Raw genomic sequence first — 14533 nt, 5'->3', positions numbered from 1 at the left:
AGATTATATACATACATAGAGATACAACTGCACCAGCTCCTATAACATTTAAAAATGCTTAAATTATGTAAAGGCAAACTGACCTAACATATTGTTTTCACACTGGAGGAAAAAAAGCTACACTTTGGAATTTTATCACATCATCTACCAGCCTTTCATAAATGAGGAGATCACACTAATTGCATAAAATGTATTAAAACGTATACACAGAGGGTGCATACATATATACAGAAAAAACGAACACAGTTACAATAAACATAAAATACATACAGTGAACAAGAGACCTGCCTAAGCCTGCACAACTTATACAATTTAGGGTACACTGTACACTTAAGTATCATCATTCCACAGGTTAAGTAGTTTATCTCAGGAAGCATTTATGCAAAAGCCTAAGATTTAATGGAGAATTTAGGTCGTGACTCACTTTGTGAAGAGCTTGCAGGTGACATGGCAGCTGGAGAGAGCATGTTAACTTGATTAAGATCCATAGATTGTTTCCGAGAAAGACCAGGAGGCTTAGAAGGAGGAGGAGGAGTTGGGGATTTTAGATGGCCACTTGACTGTTGTGGACTAAAAATATTACCTGAAAAAGCATAATTAAAATACATTATTGTTCTGTTAGTAGATGTTAATTTGAGGATACAATTTTGTGAACAATATAATAAAAAAAAAAAATATGCTTTTTTCACAGATAAGATACTGATTTTAATTAAATCATTACTAAAGGGATATGATGTCATTTTACAACAGGCAGAACACATAAAAAGGAGATGCCCAAGTCAATAAGTAATTACCTGAGGAGCTACTTCCTGAGCTTGAAGGTAATTTGATGGGAGGAGGTCGGTGTTTTACACCTTTCCCCAATACTGAAGACTGAACAGAGCCTGATATACTCTCTGGCTGCTAGGAGGAAAGAGAAATTAACACTACCACAGCAATAATGTGAACTTCCACATATTTGACAGAAAAGACAATTCAATTAATTTGTATTAGACTTCTCAACCATGACAAAATTACCTTCAAACCTTTCAGATTTTTACTTACGTATTTTAGAAACTTAACCTATGACACACTCTCTTCAGATATAACGCTTACCATAAAGAAGCAGCTTGATAATGCAGGTAAAATTTAAACCAAGCAAAAAAAAAAAAAAAATTAAGGAGTTTCTCTTGTTTCTGCAATTTTGAAATCCTTCCTAGTAATTTTCACAAACACACACTGACAGATGCACTGTAAGTAAAAGGACGATTTGGTCTTACTTGAAAAATTACATAATTTCATTTATTCACCATCTCTCTACATCTGCCATTTACAACCAAGATGTATTTAGAGAACAGGATCAGATTTCCTGATTCAAAGAGTACATTTAAGTACATTCAGGAAAATTCTGAATGCATGGAAGTCAATACACATTTTTCCATTGACTTCTACGGGATCAGAACCTCACTAACATTTTCAGAGGAAAGGTGCTCCCTTTTTGTTTGTTCTTATGACCTACTTATCAGATTGTTTGAACATAAATAACTTCAGCTAATCAAATCTGTACTTCTGTGGCACTCACAACAGACCCCAAATCCATCATTTCAATAAGATGACACCATCAAAACAGTGTTTTGATGAACTGACTCAACAGTGAAACACATTTACAGTTAGTCTACATATATATTTACCTATAAAGCAGGCATCCTGTAAACAAAAGTAAAACTGCTGAAACTAGAAAATTAGTCTGTCAGTATAGTGAATGGAATATTTCAATGCTGAAGCCTAAATTAGATGTGCATAAGGTAACAAATCAGAGCATTCAGCTCTGTGCAGAACCCTTTTGGAGAGCTTAGCTTCTGCTGATTCTCAGGGATGAAAGACACTCCCTCTGTATGTTTCTAATTGCTTGCCTATTAAAAAAAAAAAAAAAAAGGAAAATTCTGGGGACAAGTTTTCTACTATTATATCCCACTTTCTTTATTCTGAAAATAAAGACTAATGTCCCATTCAAAAGGGGACTAGATCATTAAATACTTAGTAACCTAAGTAACTCTGGTCTAGCTTTTGGTGAGGGCGTGAACAGCCAGACAGATGACTTCTAGAAGTACCCTTCCACCCCAAGTTACTTCTATGGTTTTAATACATACACACAGATACATATATATACAAATGCACATGCACTTGTCTGTAGGTGTATACACACATGCAGAAACACTCACATTTTTTCTGCAACTGCTGGTCTTTGCATGCTGCTCTTCTGGCTGACATCAAGGACTACCTCTTTCAGATCAATGTTGTTGCAGTTTAAAAGCAGTTATTTAGGGGAAAAATATAGCAAAGGAAATAGCCCAACAGATACAAAATTCCTTTACTAGTTGGACCCCTAAATACAGGTCACTGCTAGAGCACTGAATCCGACCAACAAAGCCAGGAGCAGCAAGTGAAACAGAAGGCAGTGCCAACAGGCATGACAATCCAGGAATGCAGGAATTCCTACTGGATGTGTGCATATAAGCATATGTTCTTTAAAGTTTTTGGAGTTGGGATTTTTGGTGAGTATTTCAGGAAAGTTTTTGTCCCCAAAGAGAAAGTAATTTTAATAATTTCTAAATGTAAAAGAAGTTCAGCTACTCCATCTGGTTCTATGCTTACTGACCTGTGAAAGATTCATATAAACCATGGGAAAATGCAAAACCTTGGATCTACCTATACCATACACTGGGGGGTGGGGAGGGAAATGGCTGAAAGGCACATTTGAACAATGAAAAGAATGTGCTTTCCTCTAACTTTTTCAATATACTCACACTCAATAATTATGAAAGAATTGTATGGCTTGATAAACTCACTTCCATTTCCTTCCCTGGAGAAAGATGACTAAGATTGACTGATCCACCCGAATTATGAAACATTTTCACAGGACATTTAGCTTCATTTTGTACTAATTCCTGATACTGGTTCACCACTCTGAAACAAACAGTAAGAACAAAGAGATTCGCAACTTTGAACTTCAAAGTAGATACATATATGTAAAAATGTAATTGTGTATGTTACCCAGTCATATGTTACAAATTTTACACATAAGTGTACATATAGAGAGATGCACATATATAAAATCTATCTATCTATCTTTCTACTTTATGTTCCTGTGCACTTCTCTTAGATTTATTCTGTTTCAAGTTTTCTTTCAATTATTGTCTCTTCCTGACATATATTTGTAGGAATATGTAAAACAGAACAGTTCCCAAAAGCAACTGCAGTTCTTTGGGATGTCAGTCAATAGGGATCCCATTCCCTTTACAAGGGTTGAGTATCTTTTATAAAGCTGTGTCCTCTCCGCTTAATGCTCCCTGTGGAACAGTCAACCCTCCTTTAACTTGAGGCCTATGTCAGGTGAGGACTCTGAAAGCAAGGGATAAATTGAGAGGTCCACATTGAATGTACATCCAAGAACCAGTTATCTCGGCAGAAGTGATCACTCTTCTTTGAGCACCAGGGCAGCCAGGTCTTATTCTATGAGACTAATAAGCATAAATACCATCAGGCAAACAAGTTTAAAATACTGTTCTTCCAAATCAAATACTACCTCTCTACTAATCTGAAAGAACCAAGCTGAGGGAATACTGTTTCACAAACATGAGCAGAATACACAAAACGACCTTAAGTACTTGAAAGATCAAGCTGAAGACCTGTCGTCTCTTATGCTCTGGCAGATTGAACCTCAGTGACAAATTGCAAGAATGTTCCATTAGCTTATACCTAAATGCTATGAACTACACTTTATTTTGGTATAGCACTGATTCAAGTACCTGACATGTGACTAATGCAGGCATAAGCAAGGGCCCGAGACATACAGCAGAGGAAAGGCTGCAGTGTACATTTTTCAGCAATTTGATTTTAGACTGCCTTAACGTGGTGTCAGAGTAATAAAGCACCATGTGCTCAAAAAGGTGGTCCTGCCTCCTTCCTCCTCTACTGTTTCTTCTTGTCCTAGTCCCTGAAACTCAACTGTTTATCCTGACAGAAGGATCTGTGCAATCCAGTAACAAACATGATTAGGAGATAAATCCCAGTTAAAACTAAACTGTTGTATTATTGTTTTAGTTTTCAGCCAATCAATCCCCCAGTTCAGCTTGCAGCACAAACAGCAAAAGTCTTTATTAGCACAAAGGAGGAAGGAGAAAATATAAGCAAAGAGTTTCTTTATCAAAACTATCTATTAAAATGAACATTATTATTGATTTTTGACCAAATCAAGGACTCCCTGCCAGGCACATAAATGGGGGGGTGGAACAGAGATTGCCTTTTCAAGGTTCTGTGCTCATATGCACAAATGCAGGTGTGTCTATGTGATGCATGAATATCCAAGGAACTACTTACTTTGCTGCTTGTTACCTGGCAGTTGCTACTCCTAATCATTCTACAACTAATATACACTGGAAAACTGTTTTGTTACTTGCTTATCTAAGAAAGATGAATCACGGCATGCACAACACACAAAAATAAGTTGTATACATCTTAAGTCTTAGATTACACTTAAAAGTTCAAATTAACCACTTCAACGAATGCTAATTTACCATACAAAATGTCAAGATGAAACTGCTCTCAGAATTTTATTATTACCTGTGTAATCAGGAATAATTGTGCAAATTGCTAACAACATGCTTGAAATTTAGGTATAAGCTGTATTCACGTATTTGCTTTTTCTGGTTTTCCTTGCTTGCTAAATACAGAAACTGCACACTATATTCTACTTATGATGATTAATTCCTCTTATTTCCTTCATCTGCTCTGCATCTGTTTCCATAACCATAACATTAGGAGTCATAACGGCTAGTAAGAACAAAATCAATTATTTGGCATCAAGCCATACGGTTATACATACTATATTGACTAACCTTTCAGCATCAGTCTTGGAACCAATAAGGAACCTGAAACGTAAAATATAAAATACATTTTCAGTCACGAATTGGATTAAAAGAATAAGTTTTTATAACCACAAAACTTCAAACAAATGTCAGGGCTGCTCTTCTTTCAGATCTGCTGAAAATAGGAGATACTGTACCCATTTAATGGGCTGGGTTATTATTTAGTACTTGAATTACAAAAGCGGCTTCACAGTTACATATACAGCATACACACAGAGTCTCCTCTAAGAGCAAATTATTTACAAAAGGTAGAAAATGGAAGTTTTGCATTTTATACTTAAAAAAAAGGAAGTAACTGCTAGGCAACTGCTACTGTAAAAAGGGAAAAGTTATGTATAAATAAACATACCAACATGTTAGACTTGAAACATGAACTTAAGTCTCCTGCATGTCAAAAACAGCCCGACTTCTAACATTCTAACAAACATTTCATTTCCATTGCTTGACTTCACTTAATCCAAGTTTGATTCCTCATGATTTTCCAGAACTCCTAAATAAGCTTTTCCCTTTTGTATAACACTTACGGCTTGCAAACTTACTACTTTAGTGATTTTTTTTTTTTTTTTCTAAACACAGACCTTCTATCTCAAAAAAAGAAAAAAAATCACTTTATAGAACAACAAAATCATATTCTGAACCTTTCACTTTACATGACACAGTTCGCTACTGAAGAAATACCCAAATTTTAATGAACTTCAACTGGCAATCACAGAATTGTTAGGGTTAGAAGGAACCTCTGGAGATCACCTAGTCCAAACACCAAACATCTTAAAAAGAAAGAGCAGTGATTTCCTAAAAAACCTGAAGCATTTAACACCTACCGATCCTTTTAATTCCCAACCTTGTTACACAATTATAAGCTAGCACTACTGTTCTAGGAATATCAATACTAAGTATGTGTGCTGGTTTTGGCTGGGAGAAAATTTTCTCCACACTAGCTGGTACAGGGTAAGGTTCCCAATTTGTGCAGAAAAGCGCTGCTAATTCAAGGATATTTTAGTTACTGCTGAGCAGGGCTTACACAGAGTCAAGGCCTTTTCTGCACCTCACCCCACCAGTGAGTAGCTCAGGGGTACACATGAAGCTGGGATGGGACACAGCCAGGACAGCTGACCCCAACTGACAAAAGGGATATTGCATACTATATGGCATCATTCTCAGAATATAAAGCTGGGGAAAGAAAGAAGTGGGGGGCCTTCGGAGTTACAGCATTTTGTTTTCCCAAGTAACTGTTATGCATGATGGAGCCCATCTTTCCTCTAGATACCCAATGTCCTGGTTTCAGCTGGGGTAGAGTTAATTTTCTTTCTAGTAGCTGGCACAGTGCCATGTTTTGGTTTCAGTCTGGGAACAATGCTGATAACCCACCGATGTTTTAGTTGTTACTAAGTAGCGCTTACTCTGATTAAGGACATTTCAGTCTCTCATACTCTAAAAGTGAGGAGGAGAACAAGAAGCCGGGAGGAAGCAGAGACAGGATATCTGGCCCAAACTAGCCAGAGATGTTCCACATCACAGCAGGTCCTGCCCAGTATATAAACTGGGGGGAGTCACCCAGAAGGAACTGACTGCTGCTCGGGTCAGACTAGGTATGAGTCGGCACCTGGTGAGCAGTTTTATTGTGCATCACTGCTGTTTGGTATAGCATTTTTTGTTTTCTCTCTCACTCTTTTCATTATTTCCCCTTTTATTATTAGCCTTATTATTATAATTTATTTTAATTATTAAACTGTTCTTATCTCAACCTACAGGTTTTACGTTCCCCCCAGTTCTCCTCCCCACCTCACTGAGGATGGGGAGTGAACATGTGGCTGCATGGCTCTTAGGTGCCAGCTGGGGCTAAACCACCACAGCCAAACAGCTGTCTGCAGGTAGGAAGTTGTGAAAACATTCCTTGCTTTGCTTGTGTATGCAGCTTTTGCTTTACCTATTAAACTGCCTATCTCAAACCATGGGTTTTCTCACTTTTACCTTTCCAATTCTCTCCCTCCTGCCGGGGGGGCGTGTTGCGAGGCCGGGGAGACAGATGATGGTGGAGTGAGCAAGCAGCTGTGTGGTGCTTAGTTGCCAGCTGGGCTTAAACCACAGGAATATAGAAACAAATAGTAAATAGCTCAGTCTGGGGATAAAACATCCTGAGTATTAAGAAGATTTTAAGATTTTAATAAATAAGATAGGAGAAGAGAAGGCTCAGGGGATACATTATAGCAGCCTTCCAGTACCTAAAAAGGGCCTACAATAAAGCTGGAGAGGGACTTTTTACAAGAGCCTGGAGTGACAGGAGAAGGGGGAATGGCTTTAAACTGAAGGTGGTAGATTTAGATTAGACATTAGGAAGAAGTTCTTTCCTCTGAGGGTGGTGAGGCACAGGTTGCCCGCAGAAGCTATGGCTGCCCTATCCAATGCGGTGTTCAAGGCCAGCTTGGACGGGGCTTTGAGCACCCTGGTCTAGTGGAAGGTGTCCCTGGCCCATGGCAGAGCGGTTGGAACTAGATAAGCTTTAAGAACCATTCTATGATTGTGAAAATCAAACCAACTTTTATTAACTAAAAAGTGCTCAGGCTTACTGATCTTTGTCTTATTGAAATTAATAGGGCCTATTCTGCTGCAGATTCCTCCATACAAAGAATCTGGTACACACAACAAAAAGAGCTAAGAAGAGAGAATTTTTGTACAACCACAGGCAACAATAGCAGACTCAAAAAAATTCAAAATGATGAAGCTTATTAGGAGCTCATGTTTTCCTTCATCCTTTATTTAGCCTAAATTTCTCTGCATAAGGGTAAACATAATACAATCAAGTCTTACGTTTTCACAGCATCAGGCTAATTTTGACAACAATCAAATTTATGAGTAAAAGAGTGCTAACAACATCTCACAGTGTCTCCACAATTTGAGTTGGTTTTTTGTTGATGATGTTGGTTTTTTTTATTTGGTTTTGTTTTTTATAATGTATTATTAATGTAAAAACTTGCAGATTTAACATGAAAGTACATTTAAGACATGACGGTTGCTTGAATATAGTTTTTGTTTTGTTTTGGTTCTGTTCATTAGCTGAATTTTTCAAACAAAACTCTTCGATTTCTATCTCTGGAGTACTTTTGTGACTGCAAATAAGAAAAAATGTTTGTCTTCCTTCATCTACCAGATCACAGCACAGTTTAAAAGAACATGTAACTTACTGTGACGGAGTTGATAGGTTGTCATTTTCCTCATCACCTTTGAGTGTCTGAATTTTACCGTAGTACAAAGGATTGCCAAGAGACTGAAAAATGGTCAGTTTTGTTTTTTGAAGCTGATTACCAACTTCACATTCAAACACATAATCATCTTTTATTTCCTAAAAAGACAGAATAATCAGGTAAGTCTTATGCAAGTAATAACAGAAAAAGACTGTAAAATATGCTAGTTCTATACAATACAGTAAGAAGCATTCTATAGGAAAGTAAGACTTTGTAAGAAAGAGTGCATTATACAAAATATAAGTGGTTTCAGAAAAAATCTGAAGGGATGAGAAGAGTTTAACTTCTCTTACAAATACCAAACTATGGCAAAAACAAGGCAGACTGAGTAAACATATACGGAAGCAGTTTTATATAAATTACGACGATGCAAAAAAATTTTCCAAGTAAAATGCTGAATATTAAGGTCTATGGGAACATACTACTTTTTGCCAATATTAATCTACAAAGGCATCATGATATTAATAAAGATAGTATCTTGCCTCTGAAATTGCAAAGAATTAATTAATTTATGACTAACTATATTAAACGACTACTTCTTACCAAATCACATATTTTATGCCAAAAAATCTTTAAGGTTCAACTTAAATATTGCAGAAAGTTTTTTAAGAGGTATTTAACATTACTTAATCTTTACAAATGTAACATTTTGATTTTAACTGAAGCTCTTTTCCATCAGTCTTTGAGTATCTGAGTAATTTTTGGATCAGAGTTCTGTTTTCTGTAAATTATTATGCTTTCTTTACCATGCAGCAACAGCACATGTTATCTGAAAGATTAAAGTTGCTTTTCCTTGTATTTCTGGAAAACCTGAGGAAGTTAAAAGACCAATCACATGCATATTGCGCTGTACGAAGTTACAAGTAGCTGTAATAATCTTTCTATGTCTATATAACTCACGGATGATTGAATTGGGGGAGGGAAGATTATTTCCTCATTACACTGATTTTGCTGAAATAGGAGGCATTTTAACTAGAGACAGAGAAATTTGGCCAAGGGCCTGAACTACTCACATGTGCTGGCCAGACAGTTGGTTGTGAGTCATCAGGCTTGATAGACTTTTCCACTTTGGCATACTTCTCCACCTTAAAGAAAATTAAGATACCAGAAAAGAAAGAATAGTTTTATTGGGCCAGAGTCAAACTAGCACAGCTTTTTAACAGTGGTTGATGTAATATTCTTAAAAAGCGAGTGCAAGAAACAGGCTATGAGAGCGTGATACTTTGTACAGCATCCCCTCTTTGTGTTGTGCATTCAGAAAAAAGCAAACTGGGGAACCTTCAGGACTTTACATTTATCTTGTAACACCACATTTGCTATGTTAAACTTAATGAAAGTGTGAAACTTGGCTTAAGACTACAGATTTAAATCACTGCCTGCAATGTGTAACGGTATATTTGTTTTGCATGGTTTATTCACACTGTTTATCCCATCCAAACTATCACATTACAACTGCAATGTATTCCAATGTGGTTTAGCTTGTGTTTAGACCTCACAGTACAGAAAAATAATTTAAAATCTTAAAGTCACTCCTATTTTTTAAAAGTCCTTATTTGACATTGGATACTCTTTAGTCACTTCTTCACATACTACAATGTTCAATACAATTGCTATGAATAATGGTAACAACTGGACTTACATCCACTTCAGAAGGCGCAGTCAAGTAACAAGGGTTCTGCTTCCACATATCTACGCACTGGAAGATGAAAAAGCAGTATTAAGTGTTTTAAATAAATAGCTAGAAGTACTCCCACCAATGTCTCAGAACACTAACATTTCCAGCTTTAGAAATTTTGAGGTCATACTGCTGGGCTCCTTTCCTCTCCTTTCTCTTCTGCAAGTAGTCAAGTAGCCGGAGCTGAGGTGGAGTTGAATAGTGAGCTACTTCCTGCTGTCTGTTCAGAGATGACCTTGAGTACCTCTTGAAGCACCTATGGTAAAATGACAGATAAGCTTGCAAAACCATCAAAATTAAATTCCCCACAGCCTATGTACAAACAAAAATATACAGGGAAATGGTACTTACACTGTTTGAAATATTAATTTAAAAATGTTATTCTGGATTACACTGTATGACTCAAACTCTTGATTTTAAATTTTTTAAGAACACTAGCATACTGTTCATGTGTTTGAGCACTAAGAATAATGTTATTTTTTAATGCACAATTGAAGTACACTGTCAAAATGAGTAACTCACTGAAGCTGTCAAGCTTAAAATATTTGCATATTTTCACAGGTTGCTACTTATATATAACTGTAAGGTTATAAACACAGCAACTGCCCTCCATTCTTTGTCTCATGCCAAACCCACTGGTACATTAATGCTGTTCTGGACATTCATTTAACACCTTTGGCTGTTACTCTAGTGGAATGTTTGTTGATCATCAAGCTCTAATTTTAAAGACAGCTCGATCAATGTAATTATTTAACTTTTTTTAGGCATTACCATTGATTGCATGTTAATACAGCAATTCAATGCAACTCTAGTTTTAAGTATTTCAGTAATTCTGACAGACTATTTTAATTCTAGAGACTGAAAGCAACTCTTGGTGGAACAAATGTGAACCATTTCAAGCTTTTGTGGAAAAAAGTGACCTACCATGCACAAATGTGAAAATATTTCAGTGTTTTAGATACAGGAAATTCCACATTACATTTAATTTTCCAAGATTCTCATATGCCTACGCTTCTGTTTAGCCTGAATGTCAAGCATAAAAATAATTCCCCTGATTACCTGCTTTAGGGTTAAACCTGCACATAGCTTTTAACAAATCAGAGACTTATATACAACATATTCATTTATATATTTTAGGTTACTGAGCTGCCATCTGACTCAGTTTACATCTGATTTACGTAAAAAGGACAAAATCAAAACTGCAATATAAGGTATTATGTTATCAAAATTATATACACATTCTTTTGATATACAAAAATAAGCATATTACGCCATCTACTACTAACTGAAACAGTACAATGCAGAGCACTTAAAAATAAGACATAATTTCTTGACTGTTCCTCATATTCCTAATATTTAAGTAGATATTGCACACGAGCAGCAAACTTTTCACATAAAGCATTACTTCTATTTTTCTTTGAAAGACTCAGTAAAATTGCAAAGAAAGTCTCAACATGCTTTGCACTGAAAGCTACCGTTTCATGGGGCGAGTATTCATCTTCTGCTTGTTGTACAGGAGTCTGTTTGTAGTACAGGTCACCGCTATTGAAGGATCAAGACACAAAGGCTCTGCCGTAGCCAAAATAAGCTGGCTTTCAAGTAGGAGTTTGTCCTCCTGTAATATATATAGCTATTAATAAATGTAAAAAATATGAAGACTTTTACACTAATTAAGATGATATCTACCTATGTGCACATAATTTTAGAGGTAAGTTAGAAAAATGATGGGTTGATAGTCAACTAAAGAAAATAAACAGTCAACAGTTAAGAATCACTAACCATTATTAGGAGTTACAGAAATTTGGGTGAGGTTTCCAATAGGAAAATAAATTATTTTCAAAAGTAGGGAGCATGCTCTGTTTGTTTGTTTTAAACACAGCACTAGTGGCAATGAAATCCATTATCTGTCAGTGATTTATATTGATGGACTGACAATCAGTCATAAAGAGGATCTACCTGGGACTTTAGATTACAATTTGAAATAGAATTGAGCACGGTTGTGGCTCTGAAATACAAATGAGCACATTGAGTACACCATGCTATCCAGCATTTAACTAACTAGAACTGTACAACTGTAGTTAGAATTCTCTTTATTGTAACAATATCAATAGTAAAATGCTACAGGAGCAACTGTGTCATTAGACTCTAACTGTTCTTCTGGGGCTGATTGCTGAAGATGACTTAAGTAAGGCAAACTTGTTAAAGTAACCAATAATTTTTGGTAATGCAGAATGACAGTAAGCTCCAATTCTACAGAACTTTCAGCAAATCCTTTTGTTTTCTATGGCATCTTCTGGGAAGATGCTACTAGCAAGTTAATTTGGCATGTCTCTGGAACATGTACCATGCACCATTATGCACATCACTGACAGTCTGAATTAGTTAAAAAAAATATATATAACCAGTTTTGCAATAACTGCTAACCCACCTGTGTCCATTTGTGGTTGTCACTTGTTATAGAATGCACATCACAAATTAAAGTCTGAGGAAGAAGACATAATGGTAATTAGCTTTCAACTAAATAATAAATTTCCTAACATATGTTCAATAGCAGTTCATACCCAGTCTAGGAACTACTGTAACACTGAGGAATGACATAAAACGCTTGTTACCTGCATTGTAGGACGCAAAAGAATGTGCTTGCTTTGGTATGTTGGAGATTTCATGTTACCAGACTGCCTATAGTCACGTATTTCTGCTATGACACATCCACAGTGAAAAATATTAACCTAGTTGAAACAAAAAAAAACAACTTGTAAACAAAAATATTTATCAATCTGCCTCAGCCCCTGCCTCCAAAAAAAGAAGTCTGATTGTATCATATAAAATTCAGTAATACTATGAATAAAACTAATGACTAATCTTGTCAGACCAGTGGTCTTTACATACCTCGACATACCCAAAATACAAACTTCAAATGTAGTTTTTTCATACACAAGCGATGTAGTTTTAAGAAATCCCTATGCCAAAAATATCATAATGACAAAGAACAAAAGACGTTTTGCTAGAGCATAGAGTTGAAGTTGCTTGGCAGCCCTAACCAAAGCAATCTCTCTTATATCCCTTCCCCCCCAGTATCTTTTTTTTTGCTATATATATCAATAAAATATTTATTTGTGCATTAAATATTACAGTTCCAAATGCACAACTGTTTTACGTCTGGTTGGAATCACATATGTGAAGCATTAAAAAAAAAAAAAAAGGAAGAAAAAATCAAAAATAAATTTTGTTTTTGAAAGCAAAACTTTCAAACCTGAGATTTTTCTAAAAGATCAACCAAAATAGGTGGTAGCTCCTCTGCATCCAAATATTCAAGCAGCTCTCCTTCCTCATAAGGCAGCCGGATGGTCTCAGAATCTGAATTGAAACAAAACACACTGCTTTTCTTTTGCCTTTCAAGTTCAGACATCAACAATGTGAAATATAAAACAAGTCTGCCACAGGAAAAAGCAGGGCCAGTGGAAGCCTACTGAAACAGGCAATTTTTTTGCAGAGTATTAATTTTTACATCTATTTCTGGAATAAACAATTTGACAGAAGGAACATGAAGTAAGAGTAGCTTGGATAAGCAACTCAGGACGCTAAGAGGAAATAAGAGAATGGAAGGCTACCAAAATGACCCGTATGTACTGATTTATGTTGTACCATCAGAGGCTGTTTCTGGGCACCTCACAGCTTTATGTAAATTTTTAGTTCAACTACTGCTATTTTTTGGTTGTTTTGGGGATTACACTACATGTAAAACAGTTACATGTAAGCAATAACACATTCTAAGTATTCATAGAGCATACTGAGTATTTTTAAAAACTGAACAGCAAAAATATTACCTGAACCATTTTTTCCCCTGAGCATAAGTGAATAACCCTCATTTCCCGGATAGAGGTTCACTACCAGGCATGACAACGTCTCCTGCATAACCAGCTTCTCAAGTAAATTCACATTTCGCCTCAGCTTCTGCTTTAGAAGTAAACATTGCTCATGAACGTAATACTATCAAGTAATCAGTAGAAATAAAAACAATTGCTAGAATATGAGTACTATTTAGATTAATGAAGTATATATCTAAACAATCCCAGTTAAATTTAATTGGACTGTATTCAGCAGAGTATATACATTGTGTATTATTATACATACTTATACACACTTTTTTTAAAAACCTATTCATTTAAATTACCCCCCTTGAATTATAAGTCCAGAGACATAGTTAACAAAAGTAACCCTATGTTACAATGTTGTCAATCTACAGTGCACTATCATTTCTATGAGCATCATTTGTACATTTACACATTGTTTTACAATAGCAACAAAATATTTAGTACTTTCAAATACTCCTAACAGGAGGAGATATTTCTTTCTAGCATTAAAATATTGCACTACAGCATTTGGAAGCTTTCTTAATTGATTTGCCTTGTCTGTATTCACTGAAATCTGACCCAGCAGCTGCAGACTATCTCTTTATTTAACTGTACGAACCATCTTTTCCAGGTAAACAGAGATTTTTCCTAATTAATTATTATGTTTTAAAGACCCCATATACATCCTACTAATTTAAACATTTATAATTTAAACCAATGAATTCTAAACCTCAGAGTTTTACACTTTCTGGTTGGAAGCTAGATTTCATAGCTAAATACAAGGTCTGAGTGAAGCCATTCACTGCAAGTTAACCCTAGTGTGCTACTAAGGCTGACCAACTACTCACTTCACAT

The 14533-nt window shown here is 35.8% G+C and overlaps 1 protein-coding gene across 14 annotated transcripts in view; it reads right to left on the bottom strand.

Moving 5' to 3' along the window:
- Positions 1–14533, bottom strand: part of SUPT20H (SPT20 homolog, SAGA complex component) — a 33978-nt gene that overhangs the window by 11141 nt on the left and 8304 nt on the right. For 9 of the 14 annotated variants that reach the window (XR_009744151.1, XM_061457480.1, XM_061457479.1 and 6 more), the window contains exons 6-18: positions 13652–13781; positions 13078–13181; positions 12437–12553; positions 12253–12306; positions 11300–11439; positions 9924–10080; positions 9789–9845; positions 9163–9234; positions 8090–8247; positions 4878–4910; positions 2829–2946; positions 795–903; positions 425–583 (exon numbers count right to left, since the gene is read on the bottom strand). Coding sequence is in view for 13 of the 14 variants with exons in the window: in XM_061457480.1 (XP_061313464.1) it covers positions 425–583; positions 795–903; positions 2829–2946; positions 4878–4910; positions 8090–8247; positions 9163–9234; positions 9789–9845; positions 9924–10080; positions 11300–11439; positions 12253–12306; positions 12437–12553; positions 13078–13181; positions 13652–13781 (1408 nt within the window). In the remaining variant the exon portion in view is untranslated. The remainder of the gene's footprint in view (positions 1–424; positions 584–794; positions 904–2828; positions 2947–4877; positions 4911–8089; positions 8248–9162; positions 9235–9788; positions 9846–9923; positions 10081–11299; positions 11440–12252; positions 12307–12436; positions 12554–13077; positions 13182–13651; positions 13782–14533) is intronic. The other 5 variants (XM_061457485.1, XM_061457473.1, XM_061457484.1 and 2 more) reach the window with 3 other exon arrangements.

This window comes from Pezoporus flaviventris, unplaced genomic scaffold (assembly GCF_033815535.1).
Source record: "Pezoporus flaviventris isolate CSIRO_AGI_PZ_B2104156 unplaced genomic scaffold, CSIRO_AGI_Pfla_v1 ptg000025l, whole genome shotgun sequence".
Classification (NCBI taxonomy): domain Eukaryota; kingdom Metazoa; phylum Chordata; class Aves; order Psittaciformes; family Psittacidae; genus Pezoporus; species Pezoporus flaviventris.
Note: the sequence above shows the minus strand (reverse complement) of the source record. Positions and strands in the feature narration are given on the sequence as shown.